Here is a 21,721-nt window from a genome sequence, read left to right as displayed (position 1 = left end):
GTTTCCTCCAACATCCCAAAAACATGCATAGTCTGGTCACTGATGACTCTAAATTGCCCATAAGTGTGAATGTGAGCATGAACGGTTTGACTGGCAACCAGTTCAGGGTTCGCTGGGATAGGTTCCAGCACTCCCGTGAGACTTGTGAGGATACGTGGTTTAGAAAATGGAGGGATATTTTATGTTTACATGTTTTAATATGTTTAAATGGAAAAATAAATACTGTTTGGATAATGACAGATTTCAATGTGTTTAAAGCACATGAAAAGGGCTAAAAGCAGCCATCCATTTTCTATGATCCTTATTCTCACTAAGGTCACGGGGGTGCTCGGACAGGCGCATGCTTACCACAGTTACATCACCTTTCCTTTTAAATTTAATTTAATGTAATTACTGTTGAAGCTTTATTAGTGACATTCCTTCCCATTATTGCTTGATGTATAACTTCAGTTACTCAACAGTCTGGGGTCTCAGTTGGGGTACTTTCACTTCATAATGCGCCGGACATTTTAATGGGAGACTGGTCGAGACTGCTGGCAAGCCAAATGAGTGAATATTTGCGAAAACAAAACGTTTCTCTGTTTGAATACGAAATATCTTGTTTTTGGTGTCTATTCATTCTGTAGGCACGGTGGCTCAGCTGGTAAAGCGTTGGTCTCACAGTTCTGAGGACCCCGGTTTGATCCCGACCCCGCCTGTGTGGAGTTTGGATGTTCTCCCTGTGTTGGTTTTTTTTTCCCCAGGCACTCCGGTTTCCTCCCACATCCCAAAAACATGCAATATTAATTGGACACTCGAAATTGCCCCTAGGTGTTATTGGGAGTGTGGCTGTTTATCTCCATGTGCCCTGCGATTGGCTGGCAACCAGTTTAGGGTGTACCCTCCTTCCTGCCCGTTGTCAGCTGGGATACGCTCCAGCACTCCCACGACCCTTGTGAGGATAAATAGCAAAAAAAATGGATGGATTACATTCTGTATGTCTGTATGTATGTATTACACAAAGTCCCATCTTCAGTGTAGTCCCAACTTCATTGTATGTGATTGGGTTCTGTACATTGGTTGCACATGGTTCAATTGTGTTAAATTAACATGCATTGCATTTTTTAGGGAAGGAGGAATTACATCAGTTTACCACATTTTAATTGTCATTGAAAATTGCATACTTTTTTTTTGTCTGTGTTCAGATGAGGGACAAGTCACTCTCTAGTGTGGGAGAATTTTGTCTAAAAAGTTTATTTTATTATGTTTTTCCATTTCTTATCTACACTGTAGTACCATTTTCCTCAAAACATGCAGCACAAATGTTATTTTGCTGTGCGGGAACAGGGAACAGTGACGGCGGACTTGCTTGACTTTGGTGCGGGGAGCGTGCGTTCACTTCCCACTCTGTGATGGTGTGAATGTGAGTGCGAATGGTTGTATGTCTACACTGTATATGTGCCCTGCGACTGAGTGGCGAGCAGTTCAGGGTGTACTCCGGGTTTCACCTGAAGTCACCTGGGATACGCTCCAGCACCCTGTGACCCTGAACAGGATAAGCGCTGTTGAGAACTGATGGTTGGATGAGGCTGGAACAGATTAATAGCATTTCAATTCATTTCATTTCAACAGGGTCGTGTGACTTGATGTGAGAAATATGAGTGAAGAATTTGGGCCACATAATGAATGAAACGCACAAGTCAATGTACCAGAACCAATAAATGCTTGTTCATCAAAATGTACCTGAAATGAAATTGTACAACCTTTCTTTACCCTCCATTTGTGAAGTATGGCATTTGTTATTGCATCTACATCATGTGTAAGTTCTCAAAGTTTGGTATGAGTACCACTTGTGGTTACACAGACTTTTGGGAAATTAAAGAATTACTTACTCAATTAAATGCTGAAACTGCAAAATATTACAGAGCCTTTTGTTTTTTTTTTTCAATGGGGTACAGTACATTTCATTACTGTTCACGTTTTCAGTGTATTACATTTGCATTTAATCATTTCAAAATGCTCTCCAACACTGCTACTCTATTTTCATGTTTTTTCTTGTCATGTTACTTGGAGAGACGACAAAGAATTTTTGGAGGTGCCATTTTAAAGTTTGCTGTGGAGCTTTACAATTTGGGCATGCATGTTTCTCAAGTTAGTCGAGGCTGTTTGGTTGGTGTGTCTCACTCACTCACGCTCACACTTCCCACCTGCTCTCCGCTTCTCGCTTGTCCACCTCACTCTGCTCTCACACATCCAAAATGGCGGCAGCGTCATCCATCCAGCCGCCGAGTGTCCACTCCTGTCTAACCCGGGAGAGTGCCCTTTCCCCGGAGATGAATAGCCCCGAAAGCCAGCAGGCGGCGAAAGAAGATGCGGCAGCGGCGGGGGGAGCGCAGCCCTCGGAGCCATGGACAAGCCTCCGCGACTTGCCGGAACTGGAGCCGGAGGTGATCGAGGAGAGGCTGGCGAAAACTCGCCAGGAGCTCAGCAACAGGCGCAAAATCCTCATGAAGAACCTCCCGCCCGACGCGACCAACCAGGTGCGTTACTTTGGAAACTTTGCATCCTCCAAAGTCAAAGTCAAAGGGGAGCCCGGCGCTTTAAGTTATCCCAACAGTATGTTTGGCCGTCCGCGGAATACTTTTACTTTACGCTCTCAGTCTCCATCTGTGTCGTACAAATGTACACGCTGAGATTTTGTTGCGTGGGATGTTTGCTTGACACCGAGAAGCGCTTCACTGATAAGACTGTTCCTCCAAAATTGTAACTTGACCGTACAACCACCTTGCAGACACCGATCGCATTAATGTACATTAATTCGGTTTCCATTCCTTTTGTCCTTTTTAAAACAACAAATCCAACTAAGGTGAACTGAGCCTTTAGCTCACGAGTGGGTAGATTGGCCACATTTGATCATGAAAATGGACAAATGGGCCAGGTCAATGTCAAATAAGGTTAAAAAGAAAAAAAGTTAATTTATGGTTTTAAAATGGTATTATGTATATAAAATGATAGACTACTAATTGTAATTCCTTTTTGTCAAGTTTAACGACCCAATTGTCTGATCAAATTAGCTCAAGTTTAAAATTGCCTACCTCCCCACATACAATGAGCTAATTACTATATTTAAAAGAAATCAGTTTAATTAGTTAGCATATTGAATAAATACAAATGAATTAATTAAACAATTTTCGTACAAAACATAGCAAAGTTAATGCAGTAAATACTGTAGGACTCTAATACTACAAATATAAATGCTCAGTGGGGCGTATGTGGCCCCTGAGCCATGCTTTGCTTTTGCTTCACACTCTTGATGTGAAATGAATGTCAAAAAATTCTTCTAATATGTCTGCATGGAACAATTACTCACATCTGCGCTCACATATTTGTTGTTGCACACATTACATGAAATGAAATGGTCTTTCAGTTGCATGTCAGCATGCAAACCTCACTGTAATAATAGAGTGGGATTTGTGCCGATCCATGTAGTTTTTGTTTCAAGTGCATGAGAAGAAAAAGCGTTCCAATAAAACCCAGGGATTAGATGTAGTAGAATTTCTTTCTCTGTGGTCTCCACTATGTCAGTGTGTCAGAACCATTTTAATGCTGTACTCTATGTGTCGACAGCCTGAGCAGAGCGGCATGATGTCTGCCCTGCTGAATGTGCAAATACTGGATACTGTATCTTTCCAAATATTTAAAGGAGTAGGCCCGTTTTTGACTTGACTTACTGACTGACTGCAGTTCTCTTAATTGGCTCAGACTTGCTTTCTCTCACCATCTCTCTGTATGGACTGTTTGGAAATTTAAAGTTTTATACTTACTCTATTTGTATTGTAGTAGGTATGTACTGTATTGGAAATGTATTTGCTAAGGACAAGGTTTGAGAGGGGACAGACAGAGAAAAGACAGAACAGAGGAAAAAAAAAACAACAGTAACAGTACAAGTTAGAATTATGTGAAAATGTCAATATTGCGTGAGAAATGGATTGTGTTTTGTGTGGCCTGGCAGCCTGTGAAGGGATGCAACAAGGCAGAACTGGACGGGACAGTACAGGGTAGTGAGCTCGTCAGTTCCATTGGTGTGTAGTGTATGTATGTGCAAAAACAAAACGAAAACATTCCACTAGCATCAATAAAATTCAACATCATGACGGACGAGACTTGATTTAGTTGTACGTAGAAGAAGAACAGCAGCATGATTAACAAAATCCTCCATGAGTTTATTGATCTATGGATGGATGTCATCTCGGTCGAATACTTATGATATGTTCTCTGATGGAGTGAGCATCTTCTTTCTGGTCTTCACTGATACCTGCTGCCCCATTTGTGAATGTTTCATTGCATTTACTGTACATGTATTTGGGATTGACTCCCCTTCCCTCCCCAAGATTGTCCTGTGACTATCCACATCACAGGAAGCATTTTGGGAATAGGCATGACGACCAACAGTGCAGTGAATATATTTAGAGGGGCCCATCGGTGATACAAGCAATGCAGTATATATGTTATGATAACATCTAAATTATATTGTGTCTTAGATATTCACCACAATATTGGTAAACTTCCTTGAGATTGTATCTGACGGGCACATTAGCGTTACAATGAGCGCATTATCCCAGTGCCATTTATTTATTTTAAATGCTGTTACAGACATTATGTTGATCATGTGCAACCCTGTGAGGTACTCATGAGTACTGGTGTTAAATTACAGACAGTAATGTTTACACGAGCAGAACTTTCTCCGGAGCCTCACATCTGTCACGTGATGACTGTGAACCTGCTATCCTCTCTTAAGTGAACAAGACACTAATGAAGAATGTTAGTGTACCAGACCGTGAGCACGTGTCGAGATTACACGTTGGGCAGGAATATGTGCCCGAGTGGTTCTGGTCTTTCTGCACAAAACAGAAGATAGCATTGATGTTGCCAGGCTGTTGTCCTCCTAAAGGCCCCCTCTGATATACTCACCTGACTCTTGGTATGGCGGCACGGTGGCTCAGCTGGGAAAGTGTTGGCCTCACAGTTCTGAGGTCCTGGGTTCAATCCCGGACCTGCCTGTGTGGAGTTTGCATGTTCTCCCTGTGCTTGTGTGGGTTTCCTCTGAGCACTCCAGTTTCCTCCCACATCCCAAAAACATGCAACATTAATTGGACACTCTAAATTGTCCCTAAGTGTGATTGTGAATGCGGCTGTTTGTCTCAATGTGCCCTGTGATTAGCTGGCAACCAGTTAAGGGTATACCTCGGCTCCTGCCTGTTGACAGCTGGGATAGGCTCCAGCATTCCCCCGCGACCCTCGTGAGGATAAGCGGTGAAGTAAATTGATGGATGGATGGACTCTTGGTATCTCCGACATAGTTAGGACGCAGTGCTGGGAGCAAACCTTCTGGCCATGGCACATATAAGCGGGGCAGACTCGGAAAAAGTGGCCCTGGAGTCATGGACAGACCGCCCCAGTTCATGTACGCTGTGGGGAGCCAAACAATTCATGTTACCCCATGATTAGAATGAATGAATAAATAAATAAAAAAAGTAAACACATTTGATCCTCTTTTGTACCATAATTCATGCATTAATGAATAACCTCTCAAAAAATTAAAACTACAGATATAAACAAAAATGAAAGGAACAGAGTAAGGACTACCATTTTCACACCAAGAAGAATGAAGTCATAAGGCAGCATAAGGCATAAGTCCACACCTGAAGTTCAACTTCAAGCGATGAGCCACAATCACAAAACTGTGATGAAGTGTATGTCAAAATGCATAAAAAAACATTTATGAACACCATGGCAATCGTGCTCAGTTGCTTCTTATTCTCTCTCTGTGTTTGCTTGTTGTCTTGCAGTGACTGAATGACAACACTCACTCACTCACTCACTCACTCACTCACTCACTCACTCACCCACTCACTCACTCACTCACTCACTCACTCACTCACTCACTCACTCACTCACTCCTCACTCACTCACTCACTCACTCACTCACCCACTCACCCACTCACTCACTCACTCACTCACTCACTCTCACTCACTCACTCACTCACTCACTCACTCACTCAATCTCAAGTACTTCCCATTGTATTGCTTTTAAATGGAGGAGGCTGAGTTGAAGTGGTTGATGTTGATTAGTGCTTCTCAAATGTTTGAACAAAGTGTTACCTCCAAAAATACAGTCCTTGGATCTCAAAGTACCACCAGAATGCCCAACGTTACAATACAGTCACATCAAAGTCTGTGTTCATCAACAAGGCAGACATTTCTTCCTTAGAGAGTAGATTCAATACGTAACTGTAACATTATACACAGATTGAACATTAACAGTGTTTTTTTTTTAAAATACCATCACATGTACATGAATTCGATAAAAATATTTGAACACAAAAATTAAGCGTACCTAAATATTTGGAAAGCATTCTTAAATTAAACTGTAATGAACTTAAATTTTATATAAAACCGACCTAGACTTAACAAATATACTGTACTGGATTACATTTTTAAAAAATGTTTATGCCACTGTAACATAGTTTAATATTTTGAACATTGAAGTCAGATTTTCACATACTGTACCAATAGAGGGAGCCGGTGTAATACTGGTGGTACACAAACCACACTTTGACAATCACTGAATAGTACAGAAGAGGAATGAACATGACGATCGACATATGACAACGAAATATGGATATTCACGTTATAGAAATTTTACTAACATGACATCCTGGCAGAAATAATGACTAAATTATGAGTACTGATATCCTGGGCTTGTCTTCCAGTGTCTCCAGGATAATCTTCAGACTACAATACAGTATATAAAATAAGTAGTATGTAAGGAATTCACAAACTGCATTAATACTACTAATATAATATGATGAATATAAAAGATGTGAGTATTTGATATTAGTGCTAGTACAAGTTCAATGCTCAAGCAGTCCATATTTACATTTTGTTTCATGAAATATGAAAATTTGAGTCATGTCAACGTCATAAGCCACTTTTTGATTTTTTTTGCATTGTTGTTGTTTGACTGGCTTACAGTATGTTTAGGCTACACTTGTTTGGTAGAATTTTGCAAAGCTGTCATAGTGAACGCCTTAATGTCAGCGTTTAGTCAGTTAACGAGTCTAATTGATTCATGATACATTTTCCTTTATTTTTGTGTAAGTCAAACCTAGAAGACCAAACGATTTATGTATAATAAATTTGGTAGTTTCTTGTAATACAGATGAATTTATTGCTTAACATATATTAAAAAATACACAGGAAGAGGACCTTGCAAATTTTTTTCAATATTAAATTTTTAAAATTACAATACTGAAGAATAAAAAATGCAATTGGATTATTATTCAAAATTGTCGGCTTGGAAAATGGAATGTTCAGCCCTAATTAGTATTGGTAAATATATATTTAACTAGTGAAACAACATTAAAAGATTAGCTGTAGTACAGTATGATGGCTTAAGGATATTTGACTTCCTTAAAGGGCTACTGTCATGAAATGGGTGATTTTTAGAATGTTATTAATGAAAAAACGGCAGCCAATATGGGCCAGTGCGTTTTTTCACCACAAAACGTGAAAATCTTCTCGAGGGATTTGTTTTCGAGAAGAAGCAGGAAGTGACGTACATGGCAGGACCGCCCTCAAGTGGACTTTTTTGTTTCCATTAGTTTTACCTCCGGGAAGGTAGCTCGTTGTTCCTTCGTGTTAGTCAAAATGCCGGGTCGTTGCATTGCTGGACATTGCTTGAACACTCGGGAGGATGGATTTATCCTTCATAAGTTTTGCAAGAGACCCAGTTCGTCGTGAAAAATGGATTGCACGGGTGCAGAGGACAAGAGCTTTGTGGGTTCCAAATAACAGGTAGGTGTGTATACAGTTACTAAAAAAAATAGTTTGGGGTGGACCACGTAATCGGTCTCTCATAACGTAACAAAGGATCCGTGTACGAAATATGTCGATGTGCGCGTTGGACGGCGTCGTGCTGCGCTTCGGGCTCACGGATGGCGGCGGCTCTGAAGAACCCAGCCAAGAATGCCTCTCTCAGCCGCGTGCGCGCAGTAAAGCGCCCCATCTCGACGGTGTTGTTCATCGTGTACTGCAGTGGCTATAAACAACCCCCTAAAGCAGCATGGATTGGCTCCATTATACGCCACAATGGCGCCAAAAATGAGCCACACTGGCTGAGGCGCCGGGTTTGGCGGGCACAGCTTATGCGAAGGCTGGGCGTTGGGCTTTGCGGATGGCGGCGGCTCTGAAGAACCCATCCGAGAATGCCTCACTCAGCTGTGTGCGCGCAGTAAAGCGCCCCGGCTCGACGGTGTTGTTCATCGTGTACTGCGGCGTCTATGAACAACCCCCTAAAGCAGCACGGCCCGGCTCTGCCTCACTCAGCCGCCTGCGACCACAATGCAGTAAAGCGCCCTGGCTTGACAGTGTTGTTCATCGCGTACTGCGGCGGCTGTGAACAACCCCCTAAAGCAGGACGGCTCGGATCCGTCATAAGCCACACCGGCCGGCTGCGATGAGCCGCGATGGCTCATCTCCGCCACGGATGATCCGCGTATGAAATGTGTTGATGTGCGCGTCGCCCAGCCAACAATGTCTCGCTCAGCCTCGTCTTGATTGTGTTGATCGGGTACTGCTGTGGATTTGAACATACCCCTAAAACCAGCATGGTCTCGGCTCCACCTCCTCCTTATATGCCACCACGACGGCGAAAATCAGCCGCACCGGCTGAGGCGCCGCGTTCGGCGGTCACAGCTTCTGCAAAGGCTGCGTGTCGGGGGCGGCTCTGAAGAACCCAGCCGAGAATGCGTTACACATTCGCTTGCGCGCATAAAACGCCCCGGCTCGACTGTGTTGCTCAGTACTGCGGCGTCTGTGAACACCTCCCTAAAGCAGGATGGCTCGGCTCTGTCATAAGCCACACCGGCCAGCTCATCCGCGATGGCTCATCTCCGCTGCGGAAGTGGATCGGACGGGGATGCGGTTTGGGCGCGATTGCATATCATCTGAATATGGCTCGAAACAATAGTGTAATTTTGCCCCGAGGGCTCGAAACAATAGTGTAATATTGCCTCGGTAACTTCACTCGGCTGTGTGGTGTTCTCCTTTTCTAAAAGAGGTTCGGTGTCAGAAGGGGCGTGTTCGTCTCCCATAGTTAGGGTGCATCACGTGTTTTCATTGGCGAATGTCCGGGTGACGTCACCGACAGAGGATGCAGCCAATATGGCGACTACTTAGATATCATAGAATGACACTACTACAACTTTGCGCATGGATGACTCGCTCTCCGCTCACATTTATTTTTTCGTATAGACATTAAACTGAATAATGTTATATGTATTTTTCATTACAATATCAATTTTAGAATGTTTATAGGGATGACACTTTGGTTTTAAGGTAGACACATCCACAATAATGCCACAGAATTTATCAAATATCCATCTTCAAGAGATATTCACATCATGCACACTAACTTTATTTCCAAGACAGCCTGACTTAAGATAAATGGAATATTCAATTATATTCATTTAGAGGCAGAGTCAGCTCAAGGAGTGTGAAAGCTTGATTTCAACCAGAAAATAGCTATCAGTAAGCAGGCTGACAATCATAGAACATTTCTGGTTATTGAACGATGCTAATTTCGAACTCTGTCAAATGAAGGCCAACACAAGGAGGTTATAGTAGGCACTGGGTGCCATTAGCAAGAAAAGTAATGTTAGCCAAATATTTTTTTTTTACCTAAACCAACACAAAGTTTCAAATATAACTTACTGTTATATCCCTAGATGTTTTGGTGTTTGGTGATATTCAGCTTTTGAGGGGCAGACTCACCGCGGCTTGTGCTGGCAACTGTCTCCTGTGTGGCGGTGGCCAAACTCCAACAACCGCCAAATAAGCTTCTGATGACTCCCACTTTCCTCAAGGAATTTCTCTTTTCTTTTTTTTTTTCTCCTTCAACTTCCCACCACCACCTTTTCATTTCTTGTCAATCTCAACTCTGGTCTGTCTTAATATCCATCCCCAGTCCCACTGGGGATATCCCTGGTCTTCCCGTACGCTGGTCCATCCTCGTATACAAATATGGTATTCTGCAGGATCTGCACTACCTGAGACACTGAAGTTGTCTACAGATACTGCCAAATAACGGGCCCAAAACTGTAATAGATTGTTTATGCTGTTGGTCTTCTTCTTTTCCTTTCGGCTTGTCCCGTTAGGGGTCGCCACAGCGTGTCATCTTTTGCCATCTTAGCCTATCTCCTGCATCTTCCTCTCTAACCCCAACTGCCCTCATGTCTTCCCTCACCACATCCATAAACCTTCTCTTTGGTCTTCCTCTCGCTCTTTTGCCTGGGAGCTCCATCCTCAGCATCCTTCTACCAATATACTCACTCTCTCGCCTCTGAACATGTCCAAACCATCGAAGTCTGCTCTCTCGAATCTTGTCTCCAAAACATCCAGCTTTGGCTGTCCCTCTAATGAGCTCATTTCTAATCCTATCCAACCTGGTCACTCCGAGCGAGAACCTCAACATCTTCATTTCTGCCACCTCCAGTTCAGATTCCTGTTGTTTCTTCAGTGCCACTGTCTCTAATCCGTACATCATGGCCGGCCTCACCACTGTTTTGTAAACTTTGCCCTTCATCCTAGCAGACACTCTTCTGTCACATAACACACCAGACACCTTTCGCCAGCTGTTCCAACCTGCTTGGACCCGTTTCTTCACTTCCTGACCACACTCTCCATTGCTCTGTATTGTTGACCCCAAGTATTTGAAGTCATCCACCCTCGCTATCTCTTCTCCCTGTAGCCTCACTCTTCCCCCTCTACTTTTCTCATTCACGCACATATATTCTGTTTTACTTCGGCTAATCTTCATTCCTCTCCTTTCCAGTGCATGTCTCCATCTTTCCAATTGTTCCTCTGCATGCTCCCTGCTTTCACTGCATATGACAATATCATCTGCGAACATCATGGTCCAAGGGGATTCCAGTCTAACCTCATCTGTCAGCCTATCCATTACCACTGCAAACAGGAAGGGGCTCAGAGCTGATCCCTGATGCAGTCCCACCTCCACCTTAAATTCCTCTGTCACACCTAAGGCACACCTCACCATTGTTCTGCTGCCATCATACATGTCCTGTACTATTTTAACATACTTCTCTGCCACACCAGACTTACGCATGCAGTACCACAGTTCCTCTCTTGGTACTCTGTCATAGGCTTTCTCTAGATCCATAAAGACACAATGTAGCTCCTTCTGACCTTCTCTGTACTTTTCCACGAGCATCCTCAAGGCAAATAATGCATCTGTGGTACTCTTTCTAGGCATGAAACCATACTGTTGCTCGCAGATACTTACTTCTGACCTGAGTCTAGCCTCCACTACTCTTTCCCATAACTTCATTGTGTGGCTCATCAACTTTATTCCTCTATAGTTCCAACAGCTCTGAACATCCCCTTTGTTCTTAAAAATGGGAACTAGAACACTTTTCCTCCATTCATCAGGCATCTTTTCGCCCGCTAGTATTCTGTTGAATAAGTTGGTCAAAAACTCCACAGCCATCTCTCCAAATTGCTTCCATACCTCTACCGGTATGTCATCAGGACCAACTGCCTTCCCATTTTTCATCCTTTGTAATGCCTTTCTGACTTCCCCCTTAGTAATCATTTCCACTTCCTGGTCCTTCACTCTTGCCTCTTCAACTCTTCCTTCTCTCTCATTTTCTTCATTCATCAACTTCTCAAAGTATTCTTTCCATCTATTTAGCACACTACCGGCACCAGTCAACACATTTCCATCTCTATCCTTAATCAGCCTAACCTGCTGCACATCCTTCCCATCTCTATCCCTCTGTCTGGCCAACCTGTAGAGATCCTTTTCTCCTTCTTTCGTGTCCAACCTGGTGTACATGTCTTCATATGCCTCTTGTTTAGCCTTTGCCACCTCTACCTTTTCCCTACGTCGCATCTCGATGTACTCCTTTCGCCTCTCCTCAGTCCTCTCAGTATCCCACTTCTTCTTCGCTAATCTCTTTCCTTGTATGACTCCCTGTATTTTGGGGTTCCACCACCAAGTCTCCTTCTCCCCTTTCCTACCAGATGACACACCAAGTACTCTCCTGCCTGTCTCTCTGATCATCTTGGCTGTCGTCGTCCAGTCTTCCAGGAGCTTCGGTTGTCCATCGAGAGCCTGTCTCACCTCTTTCCGGAAGGCCGCACAACATTCTTCCTTTCTCAGCTTCCACCACATGGTTCTCTGCTCTACCTTTGTCTTCTTAATCTTCCTACCCACCACCAGAATCATCCTACATACTACCATCCTATGCTGTCGCGCTACACTCTCCCCTACCACTACTTTACAGTCAGTAACCTCCTTCAGATTACATCGTCTGCACAAAATATAATCTACCTGCGTGGTTCTACCGCCGCTCTTGTAGGTCACTATATGTTCCTCCCTCTTTTGGAAATAAGTGTTCACTACAGCCATCTCCATCCTTTTTGCAAAGTCCACCACCATCTGCCCTTCAAAGTTCCTTTCCTGGATGCCGTACTTACCCATCACTTCTTCATCGCCCCTGTTTCCTTTACCAATATGTCCATTACAATCTGCACCAATCACAACTCTCTCGCTGTCTGGGATGCTCAGAACTACTTCATCTAGTTCCTTCCAGAATTTCTCTTTCAACTCTAGGTCACATCCTACCTGTGGTGCATAGCCGCTAACCACATTATACATAACACCCTCAATTTCAAATTTTAGTCTCATCACTCGATCTGATACTCTTTTCACCTCCAAGACATTCTTAGCCAGCTCTTCCTTTAAAATAACCCCTACTCCATTTCTCTTCCCATCTACTCCGTGGTAGAATAATTTAAACCCTGCTCCCAAACTTCTAGCCTTACTACCTTTCCACCTGCTCTCTTGGATGCACAGAATATCAACCTTTCTCCTAATCATCATGTCAACCAACTCCTGAGCTTTTCCTGTCATAGTCCCAACATTCAAAGTCCCTACACTCAGTTGTAGGCTCTGTGCATTCCTTTTTTTCTTCTGACGCTGGATCCGGTTTCCTCCTCTTCTTTGTCTTCGACCCACAGTAGCTGAATTTCCACCGACGCCCTGCAGGTTAGCAGTGCCGGGGGCGGGCGTTGTTAACCCGGGCCACGACCGATCCGGTATGGGATTCTTTAGATGAACGCTCATATTTGTTTGGCACAGTTTTTACGCCGGATGCCCTTCCTGACGCAACCCTCTGCATTTATCCGGGCTTGGGACCGGCCTACAGATTGCACTGGTTTGTGCCCCCATAGGGCTGCATTCTTGTTTATGCTGTTGGTAACAGGTGTAAAGTGGTGGACATCACTGTATTTAAAAGCGGGGTTTCACCATGAAACGTTTGGGAGAACAGTGCAAACTGAAGAAGTGATGGAATTGGCAGTGACAAGATTTCCACAAAATGATACTTCAACCTGAGAGCTATACACCCAAAATTTAGAAATGTGGATTTTCGAGAAATAGCTTTGTGTCTTATTGGCGTAAGCGTTTGTGTGATATCGTCTGTATAAAATCTGGTCAGCGCGGCTTTCAAATTAGACTAAAAAAGTATAACCTCATTTGCTCTCAGCATATCTCGCCATTGCTGATTTCAATTTTTCATCATATTTTTAGGAAGATGAATTGGAGACAATAAATTGCCCTTAGGTGTGATTGTGAGTGGGAATACCAGGTGCTGTAAGCTTCTCTCCCCGGCTAAATTTAGAGGGGGTGGAACCGGCGTAGAACTGTGCCAAACAAATATGCGTTCATCTGAGTTGACACGCTGTAGCAACCCCTAACGAGACAAGCCGAAAGGAAAGAAGAAGAAGAAATTCTCATCTGTTATTGAAAGAACAGTTCACCCATCAGGTCATGATACAATAAATACAGAAGCTGAGAGAGTTTTAGATGAAATATCAAAGATGAGCACAGGAAAAGCTTGGTCAAATTGTTTTTATTTCCTTCAAAAGTATGAGATGTTTCAACTAAAATATTTGTAATTTTTACTTTCTCAGTTATATTTAATGGTGCAACCAATATTAATCAACACAACAGATTTCTTCAAATGTTCGTCCTTTTAAATGCTCCACCCGCGTAAGTGGTCTTATGTTTTAGCACGTCCATGAGTGACACTTTGAAGGCATAACAACTTACAGCAGTGAGTGGGTGAGCGCTCAACAGGCACGCACACAGACAGCATCAATGCAAAGTAAATCACATACCGAAAACCCTTCGTCCGGAAGTGCGTATTGTCCCCTCCAGACTGTACTGAATAGGACTCTGCTGACGGTGAAAGTCACATCTGCTTGCAAAATCACAAGTTTCTGTGTTGAATAATTACCATAAAACTCATTGACGCAAAACTTTTTCAATATTAAGTGGCTGAATCTCCAGAACTAAATTGAGGAGGAATGTCAAATACTTACCCCGAGAGGCCCCATTTTCTGACATCGTCGTCATCCTTGCATGGAAGTCTACAGGCACCCTCAACCTTCTCATTTCGTTTGCTACTTAGGGAACAAATTCTCTTTCTTTTTTTTTTTGTCCTCTTCAGCTGTTAAATCAGGCAGAATGGAGAATCTGTATCCCTTTTATACCGGAACAGTTTTACTGTGTTACAGTGGAGATTTTAATGTGCTGCCTTGGTTTCTTACTATTATAATTGATGTTTATTGACAATCAGAATCAGTCATTCGAACAGAATAAGGTTTTTAGAGGGCAGAGAGAAACATAGACAGAAGACAAAGCACTAATTGTAAACAGGATGGGAAAAATAAATTCAGCACTCCTGCGACCCTCGTTAGGATAAGCGGCTTAGAAAATGAATGAATGAATTTCAGTCAGTTTCACTTGCCCTAAAAGCTTGACTTAAATAGCTCAAATGGAACATTATTTGGGAGAAGGCCGGTGTGGTCAATTATTTGGTTCGTGAATTTGTTTGTCATGGAGAAGGAATTTGTAGAGCTTCTTCCATATTTTCTTTTCATCCATCCATTTTCTGAGCTGCTTGTTCACGAGGGTCATGTATGGGGGGGGGATTTGAACTTCAGTCTTCAGAACTGTGAGGCCAATGCTGTACAGCTGTGGTGTTCCATATTTTCTTAGTTGCTTATCCTCACAAGGGTCGCGGGGCGTGCTGGAGCCTATCCCAGCTGTCATCGGACAGGAGGCAAGGTACACCCTGAACTGGTTGTCAGCCAATTGCAGGGCACATCGAGACCAACAGCAGCTCTCACAATCACAGAGTGTCCAATTAATGTTGCATATTTTTGGGATGTGGGAGCCTCTGAGAAAACCCACGCAGGCACGGGGACAACATCCAAATTGCACACAGGCGGGTCCGGGTTTGAACCCTGGACCTCAAAACTGTGAGGCCAACGCTTTCTAACTGATCTACCCTGCCGCCCCATATTTTATTATTTCTCTCTCTCTTTTTTTTTTTTTTTTTTAGAAAATTCCACTAGAATTGTGGGCACTTTACACATTGCTCCAAAAAGATTACTTAGTTACATATATATAGTACCAATAAATTGCTGAATCCAGCGACCATATAAAAGTCACGTTTTGTTTGCTTTACTGTAACTGGTACCTCAGTACATGGCACTTGGGTGCATCTGGTTATCCTGCATAAAAATTTTAAAATTGGGACAACACTTCTAAAAACCTATAACCACGGAACCATTTATCATAAAAAATTGTTTATAGCTACAGGAACTGCTTTTGCAACATTGTTTTATCATGTTTTCAATCCGTTTATGCAAGTGGCCATTTCTAAGAGAAGAACACTTAATCTGAAATTTTAGTAATGTGTTTAATGGTTTGTGTGACCGTTATATACCACCAATCTTATAAAAATGGTTCTAATGGATGGTGAACTGTACTTATTGATGTATATTAAGCTCCACTCGCTGCTTTGGTGTTTCATCATGAACCACGACAAGAGGCTACTTAACTTTAATGGTTGAAAGCTTCACTGCCAGTTTGCTCAGTTTTTTCACATCTTTTACTGTATATTGAAAGGTTATTCTTAAAAGGTTCTTATCGGTGAACCACCTCATTTTGTTTCCCAATTAAACACTGCACCAAATAAGCACTGTTTAATTTAAAGTCCTGCTCTCTTTACAATCCAGCAGGCGAATGGCTATTTCTACCCTAGTACAGTACAGTGTTTTTCAACCTTTTTTGAGCCAAGGCACGCTTTTTTTCATTCAAAAAAATCCCACGGCACACCACCAGCAAAAAAATGTAAAAATGAATCTGTTGCTTATATTAGCAATATACAGTCCTTCTCACTAAAGCACAGTGAATAGATATTAAACAAACACAAACAAAATACATTTAATAATCATATTTTATTCACTCAGTGAGACACCTGGGCTTTTTTGGATGAACAAAGAGCTGATATTCTAGCAGGAATCGATGAAAGACATCCATGAAGCTTTTCCTCAACAGCTTTGTCTCTCTCTGGTTTGACATTTTATAGTAGTCATGCTTGAAAAGCTCACCTCACAGACATACGTTATGGAAAATGGGAGGAATGTCAAAATAGCTTTGTTTGCAAGAAAGGGGTACAACACAGCTATTAGGTCTGCTGGTAAAGGTTTGGCTACGAGGCCTCACGGTGTAAAAAACAGTGTGTAACAATCAGGGATTTCTTTCTTCCACTCTGCTTACACCCTGAACTGGTTGCCAGTCATAGGGCACATATATATGCCGTCACTGAGTGGGAACTGAACCCACGCTGGCTGCCTCAAAGTCAGGTGAATATAGCACTACAACAACAGTAACTTTTTTTTTTAATAAATAATGTTTATTGAAAATGTACCTAGACAGAAAAGGCTTTGAGGGGACAGACAGAGGGAAAGTGGGAAGAAGGTGATTAGGGGTGAGAACCACAGCACAACAATAGTGTCTAGATATTTGAACACAAGTAACATTACAACAGGCGGCACACTAGCGCTAGTGACCTCATAGTTCTGAGGACTGGGCTCAAATCCCGGCACTGCCTATGTGGAGTTTGCAAGTTCTGGGTTTTTGTGTGGGTTTTCTCTGGGCACTCCGTTTTCCTCCCACATCCCAGAAACATGCATTGATTGGAGACTCTAAATTGGGCCCAAGTGTTGTTGTCTATGTCCATGTCTCCTGTGATTGACAGACAACCAGTTCAGGGTGTACCCAATGACAGCTGGGATAGGCTCCAGGATGCCTGCGACTCTTGTGAGGATAAGTGGCTCAGAAAATGGATGGATGGATGGATAACATTATAACAGTTATTTGTAGATTGGGGGTGTGAGGATATGCAGTAACTAACCAAGAGGACAGAAAAAGGGGAAAATGATCGAGGCAGTGCTATTAACAAGTGGTGCGGTAGGTATTGTGTAAGCACCTGTAAGAACCTGTGAGTTATGTTAGTGTAACGTGTTGTTGTTTTTGATCGTAAAACAATTAAAGCCTGTAGTGTGTCTATTGAACTTATTAGTGAATGAAAACCACATTATATGCATGTTAGTCAAATGGTTTATGTTGTTGCTGAGGCGGCACATCGAGGAAGGCTTACCCCCCCAACCCCACCCACAAAGAGAGGAGCGAGGAAATGAGCCAGTCAAGCAGGTACCCAACCAGGGGGACGCCACCGACCCCATCCCACACCCCACCAGGACACGGGAAGGTCCTGAGCCCGACCAAAGTGCGCGACCAGTCCCAAAAGGAGGAGCACAATCACTGGAAAATGACCACACCCACACCCAGGAAGCACCCCCACTGTTATTGTCTCAATCACCCTCGGAAAGCAATAGGGCCCCGCCCACTGACAGGGCCCAACGGAGGAGCCAGCAACCACCTAAAATCGATCATAGTCAAGTGCCCGTCGTGAGCAAGGATGGGTAAGGGCACCAAGAGAGGAGAGAGAGGGGCCTGACAACCAGAAGGGGAGGGTGCAGGCCCCAGGAGGCAAGCCAAGAGAAATGTAAAAACCCACCACCTACATTATTACTATGGTGACCAGGTCCCCAACTGGGGCTCATTATCCCTGTACCGTGATTGTTTTTGGTGGAGTGTCACGGATTAAAATTGGAGAAAATGGTGGGGGTGAGGCGAGACAGTCACAGGGCAATACTAACACACAATCTTCACCCTCACCGAGGTCAACTAGCGGACCCTAAAATTGTGTGAAAGGACAGTGTTTAATGCATTAAAAATTCGTGGGAGAAAGGGATGGCAGGCCAGAGCGCAGGCCAGCATGCCGGGACACTTGCCCGAGTGTCCTCCCCAGCCCGACCCTGCCCTCCCCCCACATACGGGTGTATGTTCTCATGCCTCCTGGTGGCCCACTGATGGCCACATAGCAGCCTTGCTTTAAGGAAAAACTAAACCCCAAAATAATTCACAAAGAATATATTCTGCCAGAACTATTCAAAATACTACAGTATTCTGAATAATACCGTACCGTAATACCATGGAATAAAAATTAAACGACTATTGTCTTAATGTGGGCCGTTACAGTGTATGGAAGGTCCTCAATGCACCTTTTTGCTAATATTACACAGTTTTTTATGTAGAATTCAAATCTGAAATCTGGAAATATTTTCATTTTTTGATTATCGACAAAAAAATTATCCCACATTACTGGATTTGCCATAAAAACGAAGCACAAACAGCAGAGTTGGAATGTGATGTCAGAACCGGTGACAACAATGCCGAGTATTGGAATACATTGTAAAAACGATGATGAATTTTCCGATATTTCGAGCGATGAACACTTTTCTGAAGGGTCCCGCGAAGATGGGGAAGAATACGAGCTTTATAAAGACGTTAAAGGTTATCAATTTGAGCCAGTTTGACAGCATATACGTTCGAATGCTGACGAAATTGCTGACCATGAAGAAAGTGCCGAGCACGCAGGGAGCAGGATATGCCTCGTGTTGGAGGCTGGTAAGCATTTGTGAATTTCTTGTTTGGTTTAGTTAGTCTTAAAGTGACAAAGAGTAAAGGCTTTGATATCCTAAATGTATAACCAAAGTTTTCAGTCTTGTTTTAAAATTATGTAAACGCCGTGTATTTAGTAAATAGGTACGTGACCACCCGGCCGTTCATTGTACAGTGCGATGGATCTGCCCGTGCTTGTATGAGAAACTATCTGCATTATGATGTGTTTACCTGTAGTGATGTCAGAGGTCAGCCACACACATTTTTTCCAGACATGGGAAACTAGGTCAAAGTTTGCGGACTTTAATTCATAAACACTAATATTTTGTGGTAAAAACATCAAAAAGGTTAAGCATTTTACGGTACAGTTGAACATATATTTTTGTCTAGATAAGTTCATTTGCGTTAGAAATTAGACATTCCATACACTTTAAGTACTGTGTGTTGCACGTCTTGGAGTTCCACAGTAATCGCCATAACATTCAATATCAGTGTTACTTCACTGTTGGGTCGGGACCCAAAAGTGGGTCGGGCACCCATTTTGGCTATTTGGACTTTGTAACAACAGGAAAATGCAAATCCCAAGGAGACAACATCTGAAAACCAATGATATAAGTAATCTGAGACTTTGAGGACTTCATGATTAGCATGAATTCGTTAATGTCATGATATGTTCTGATTTAGTTTGTTGCTCTGCAATTGACTGGCAACCAGTTCAAGCTGTACCCTACCACCTGCCCAAAGATAGTTTCGATAGACTTTCCTTGCATTCCCACAACCCTTGTGAGGATAAGTTTCTGAAATGATGGATGGATGGATAGATTTAGTTTGTCATGTTTTGTCAATTTTTCCCGTTACATGTTCATGTCTTGTCTGCTCGTTTGGGTTATGTCTTCCCCCTTTCTCATCACCTCATTAATGTTGTGTCAGTTCCCTCCAGCCACTCGTGTCTTGTCCAGGTGTTGTTTGTTGTCGTTTGTTTGCTTGTATCCAGTTTCCTCATTTCTTTCAATCCTTGTCAAATCATTGTGGTTTGCAGTCTGTTGCTGTGAGTCATATTTCTTATGTTGTATTCGTCACGAGTCTATCTTTTGTGTTTCTCTAAAATTTTAAACACTTTTTATTGACAGATTGTAGGTTTTTAAATATTCTACAAACTCAATTCCAATGACGTTGGGACTTTGTGTTAAACATAAAAACAGAATACAATGATTTGTAAATCATGTTCAACCTATATTTAATTGAAAATACTGCAAAGACAAAATGTTTAATGTTCAAACGGATGAACTTTATTGCCTTTGCAAATAATCATGAACTTTTATGGCTGCAACGCATTCCAATAAAGCTGGGACAGGGTCATGTTTATCACTGTGTTACATCATCTTTTCTTTTAACAACATTCAATAAACGTTTGTGAAATGGGGAGGATAATTGTTGAACCTTTGAAGCTTCAGGTGTTCAACAGTCTGGGCCCTCCGTTGTCGTATTTTACATTTCATAATTCACCACACATTGTAAATGGGAGACAGGTCTGGACTGCAGGCAGCCCTGTCTAGTACCTACACTCTTTTACTGCAAAGCCACTCTGCTGTAACACGTGCAGATTGTGGTTTGGCATTTTCTTGCTGTAATAAGCAGGGGTGTCCATGAAAAGGACATTGCTTGTATGGCAGCATATATTTCTCCAAAACCTGTATGCATTAACGGTACCTTCACAGATGTGTAAGTGACCCATGCCGTTGGCACTAACACAGCTCCATACCATCACAGATTCTGGGTTTTGAACTTTGCGTCCACTCCGGATAGTTTGTGGTACAGTGTACTCTACTTACGAATGTCTCTTATAACAAAAAATTCAGGTTACGAAATGCCTACTCGGCAAAGAAATTTCAGGATATGAAAGGAAAAGGTTGGTGCTGTAACCCCCTAATTCCACCGAACATAAACATCCTGTATATTGTTTTCTATGTCACTCTACCATAGCATCTTCTAGGCATCCCATTGGCTAGGAGGAATGTCAGCCTTTACCCATGATGCACATCCTGTATCTTGGTATGTGTTGCAGGATACAGCTGCTCTCCCATTGGCTATCGCTGCAGCATCTTCGTGGCATCCCTTTGGCTAGGAAGGATGTCAATCTTTACCCATGATGCTTTTCGTGTTCCTTGGACGCTCAAGTGTCACCGAATCACAAGCTGTTGCACATTGGAAAAGTAAAACTTTTTAGTTTTTTTTTTGTTTGTTTTTGCAAATTTTTTCATCTTTCGTCACCATGAGCCCCAAGAATTTTTAGTGGAATTAAGTTGTGTGCATGCGTACATTCGTACGTATGTTTACTCTCGGCAGTCAAATGTTTGCCTCCTCCTCTGTCCCCCATGATACCTTTTGCTTGTCACTCACCCTTTTTGCAAAGTTCCCCAAAGCCAAAGGTAAATGAACATAATTGACATTATTCTTTGCACTATGTACTTTTGTTTTTGGCCGGTGGTGAGTGGTGGGGTGCTTGGAATGGATTAAGCTATTTACATGTAAAAAGCGCTTAGTAGGGGTACCACTGTATTATGGAAAACAGATGATGAAATCCCTAAATTTCTTGCAATTGTACATTGAGGGACATGGTCCGTGAATTGTTTTACTATTTTCTCATGCACTTGTTTGTAAAGAGTTAAACCTCACCCCATCTTTGCTTGCGAATGACTCAGAAATTCAGGAAAGCTTCTTTTTTACCCAATCATGGTACCCACCTGTTCCCAATGAGCCTGTTCATCTGTGGGAAGT

The 21,721-nt window shown here is 42.7% G+C and overlaps 1 protein-coding gene across 3 annotated transcripts in view; it reads left to right on the top strand.

Annotated features, from left to right (window-relative positions):
• Positions 1–2,028: 2,028 nt before the first annotated feature.
• The window catches only part of raver2 (ribonucleoprotein, PTB-binding 2), an 83,066-nt gene continuing 63,373 nt past the window's right edge, over positions 2,029–21,721 (top strand). For 2 of the 3 annotated variants that reach the window (XM_061824497.1, XM_061824496.1), the window contains exon 1: positions 2,029–2,519. In XM_061824497.1, coding sequence (XP_061680481.1) covers positions 2,238–2,519 — 282 coding nt within the window. In that variant the 5' untranslated portion in view covers positions 2,029–2,237. The remainder of the gene's footprint in view (positions 2,520–21,721) is intronic. The other variant, XM_061824498.1, reaches the window with a different exon arrangement.

This window comes from Syngnathoides biaculeatus, chromosome 7 (genome assembly GCF_019802595.1).
Source record: "Syngnathoides biaculeatus isolate LvHL_M chromosome 7, ASM1980259v1, whole genome shotgun sequence".
Taxonomy (NCBI): domain Eukaryota; kingdom Metazoa; phylum Chordata; class Actinopteri; order Syngnathiformes; family Syngnathidae; genus Syngnathoides; species Syngnathoides biaculeatus.
Note: the sequence above shows the minus strand (reverse complement) of the source record. Positions and strands in the feature narration are given on the sequence as shown.